General features: G+C 34.7%; 1 protein-coding gene across 1 annotated transcript; it reads right to left on the bottom strand.

Moving 5' to 3' along the window:
* Window positions 1-365: 365 nt before the first annotated feature.
* On the bottom strand, window positions 366-773 carry LOC150107250 (zinc finger MYM-type protein 6-like). Its single transcript, XM_090391749.1, has one exon. The coding sequence runs from the start codon at window positions 771-773 to the stop codon at window positions 366-368; it is 408 nt and encodes a 135-aa protein (XP_090247875.1).
* Between the last annotated feature and the right edge of the window lie 2,532 nt (window positions 774-3,305).

Genomic DNA, 3,305 nt, shown 5'->3' with positions numbered 1-3,305 from the left:
GAGAATATTCATTCTCAAATATATCTGTGAGGTAAGCCATTTTCAATAAAAAAATCCTTATTGCTGAAACTGTCTCCCAGTGAGTGGTTTTCTCCATTTAAAAAACAAAACACCTCATGTCTCAACTCAAACATTCTCTTTAATACCTTTCCTCTTGAAAGCCATCGAGTATCACTAAAAATCAACAAAGCGGTGTCTTTTGGCACCCATTTCCTCACACTAGACTTCAGAGGATTTGTCTTGATAACATTGACGGTTTTACAATCATCTGCAGTACTTCATGAAGAGGTGGACTGAGTTCTTTAGCTGCCAGAGCCTCCCAATGTATCATGCAGTGAGTCCATACTACTTCGGGAGCAACAGCTTTAATTTTTTGCTTGTAATCCAGCATGGACTGCAGACATTGAACAAGCTCCATTTGTACATATGCCAGTGCACTTATCCCATGATATATCATTTACATTAAAGAAAGCATTAATCATGTCAAAAAGACTTTGAGCTGTTGTTGTTTTCAAGATAGGCTCACAGAAAAGCAATTCCTCTCGCATATTACACTCATCAACAAAATGAATGTATGCAATCAAATGTGCATCTTGATGAATATCAGTTGCTTCATCCACTTGAAGTGTAAAGCAGTTGTTACGCAACTTCTCAATTAACTGCTGACGTAAATCGTCAGAAATATCTGAAATTCTTCTACAAACTGTGTCATTAGAGAGAGGGATATTTTTCAATTGTTGAGCAGAAGAGTTACCCAACATTGTTGATACCATGTCAGTCGCTGCTGGTAAAATCAGTGTTTCTGCAATTGTGTGTAGTTTCTTATATTAGCAATTCTATGAGAAACCTCATAAGAAGCTAAAAGGGCCTTGGAAGTCACGTTTGTAGATTTAGCAAAATTCTGTTGGGTAGAAAGCCACTTCAGAACAAAAAAATCTTTTGGTTTATTTGTAAACTCAAGATGTTTGGTTTTAAAATGTCTCTTTAATTTGTTAGGTTTCATACTATCTGCAGCTAAAATACTTAAACAGTTTGCAATTGCGGATGTTCTTCACCATTGATTACAGTTTTCGTAAAGCTTAGTGATAAATAGTTCTCATCATACCTTCTTGTTTTCACACTCTGAGTAGCTTCTTTCCCACTACTAGTTGAAGGAGCACTGGTATCTTCATTTCTATCACTATTCAGGAAATGCTTCATGATCAATTGTTCATAATCGAGTCAACTTTAAGAGGTAAACAAATCAGCACAATTGCACTGAAACAAGCGCCAATGAGATGTCATCAAGTCGCTGCTTTCAGCTGCATGTGTATAGTGCTGCCGAACTATCCACCCTGCCTCTGGCACACGCGTTTTATAAGTGCGAGTGAAGAAAATAATTATTAGTTATTTTGAAATTCATGATAATTAAAATCTGTATCATCAAAAGTTTTTCTTTCTGTATTTTTATTTGTTATTTTTAAAACTGATTTAGGACAGTTTTAATTTTTATCTGTAGGAAAGTATGCCATGCCCCTCTTTCAAGCTCTTCCCCCCCCTTGGGGGGTCGCGCCACACAGTTTGAGAACCACTGTTTTACGGTATTAATGACAACACAGAATGATAAGAAAATAATATTTATTAACTTATTTGCATATATTTTGCTGGTATTATATCCAGCATCTTCAGAGCACAAAAACAGTTTGTCACAATATGCGAAACAACAATTTGGTATAATAGTAGGACTAGTTTAAAAAAATTGTAAGGGACAACACAAGGAACTAAAGTCCTAATTAGGCACTATCTATGTTGGAAAAAGAGAGAAAACAAATATTAATTAGATCTTAAAATGACTGTCTCCCAGTTGTTTTCTGTACTGCGACAAACTGTTTTTGTGCTCTGAAGATGCTGGATATAATACCAGAGAAATATCAGCAAATAAGTTAATAAATATTATTCTCTTATCATTCTGTGTTATCATCAATACCATGAAAATGAATAACGTGTACTGTTAATGCATAAACCTTTCCATTTGTCTGCTATCTTTTGTTTCTTGTTCACACACCCATCATACAAAACTCACATCTGCAGGTGTAAAAACTTTGTAACTGACAAATGAATTCCAACAGTGCTCACATTTTCATGCATCAAAAATTTAGCCACTATAAATTGTTTAACATGCTTTAGCAAAGTTCTAAAAAAAAACCTCATCCATTGTATAATGTGATGAGAAATACAGTTTTGATCGTATACTACACTCTAGCAAGAAGGGTGGGTGAACAAAACCAAACCAAAATGTTTCAAGGTCATTCATACTCAAAGTGTGTGTGCGCACGCTCACAGGAACTTAATTATCCTCTTTATGTCCCACGGCACATAAGGTTGAGTGCCATGGGACCTCTGTAGAGTGCCATTAATTCTGTAGCTGTTCCAACCAGCTATTCTTTTCTCTCTTTTTTTTTGTCATTCTCTTCTGAATTGGTTTAGGCCTTCCCCTTTTCCTTTTATTCTTTAGGGAACCATGTCAAAGCCACTCTTGGAATCTCTCCCTCCTCTCTATTTTCAGTACATGTTCAATTCATTTCCATCTGCATTTTTGTTTATTTCACTGGTGATGATTTTTGCTTGTCATCCCTTGTTTTTTTATTGTAGCAAAAAACAAGCGAGGATTTTACATTAAATCTGGTCTACCTTAATCCATCACGACACACTTGTATCTACCAGTAGTATGTTATGGCAACCCACAAATCAGCACCCAGCATAATAGCGAATGCATGCTTTCCATTGTTTAAATGTTTTCAAATATGTTTCACTAGAAATGTTAACTGTTATTAGTTGCTTTCTAGTTGTTACTTTATTCATGTTATTTCCTGATGACATGAAACAAAGTATTTCACAAAATTAAAACATGGTTTCTATTTGACATCTTCGTTTCTGTGGTTTTATACTAGAAAAAATTTTCTTTCTGACATTTTCTGTTCAAGATAAATAGTTGAGAAATCATGGGAATATAACAAGGATCTGTGTTTAAGGCAAATGACAAAGTGCCAAGAAAAAACCTGTTCAAAATGCTGCAGTTATATAGTGTAAATGGGACATGTAAATGAGTAATATATAGTCTATATATGTGAGTTATAAGTCAGCAGTTAGAACTGAAGGGGGTACAGATGGTTTTGATGTTAAATCAGGTGTGAGACAAGGGTGCACATTATTTCCACTGTTATTCATCATTTGTATGGATCACATGAAGGAAAGTGGTATTAAACCTAATATATCAAATTTATGTAGATAAAGTTACTTAATATAATATATCACTTTATGTAGAT

This window comes from Typopeltis vanoorti, chromosome 4, assembly GCF_054136105.1.
Source record: "Typopeltis vanoorti isolate ZY-2024b chromosome 4, IOZ_Tvanoo_1.0, whole genome shotgun sequence".
In the NCBI taxonomy this organism is placed as follows: domain Eukaryota; kingdom Metazoa; phylum Arthropoda; class Arachnida; order Uropygi; family Thelyphonidae; genus Typopeltis; species Typopeltis vanoorti.
Note: the sequence above shows the minus strand (reverse complement) of the source record. Positions and strands in the feature narration are given on the sequence as shown.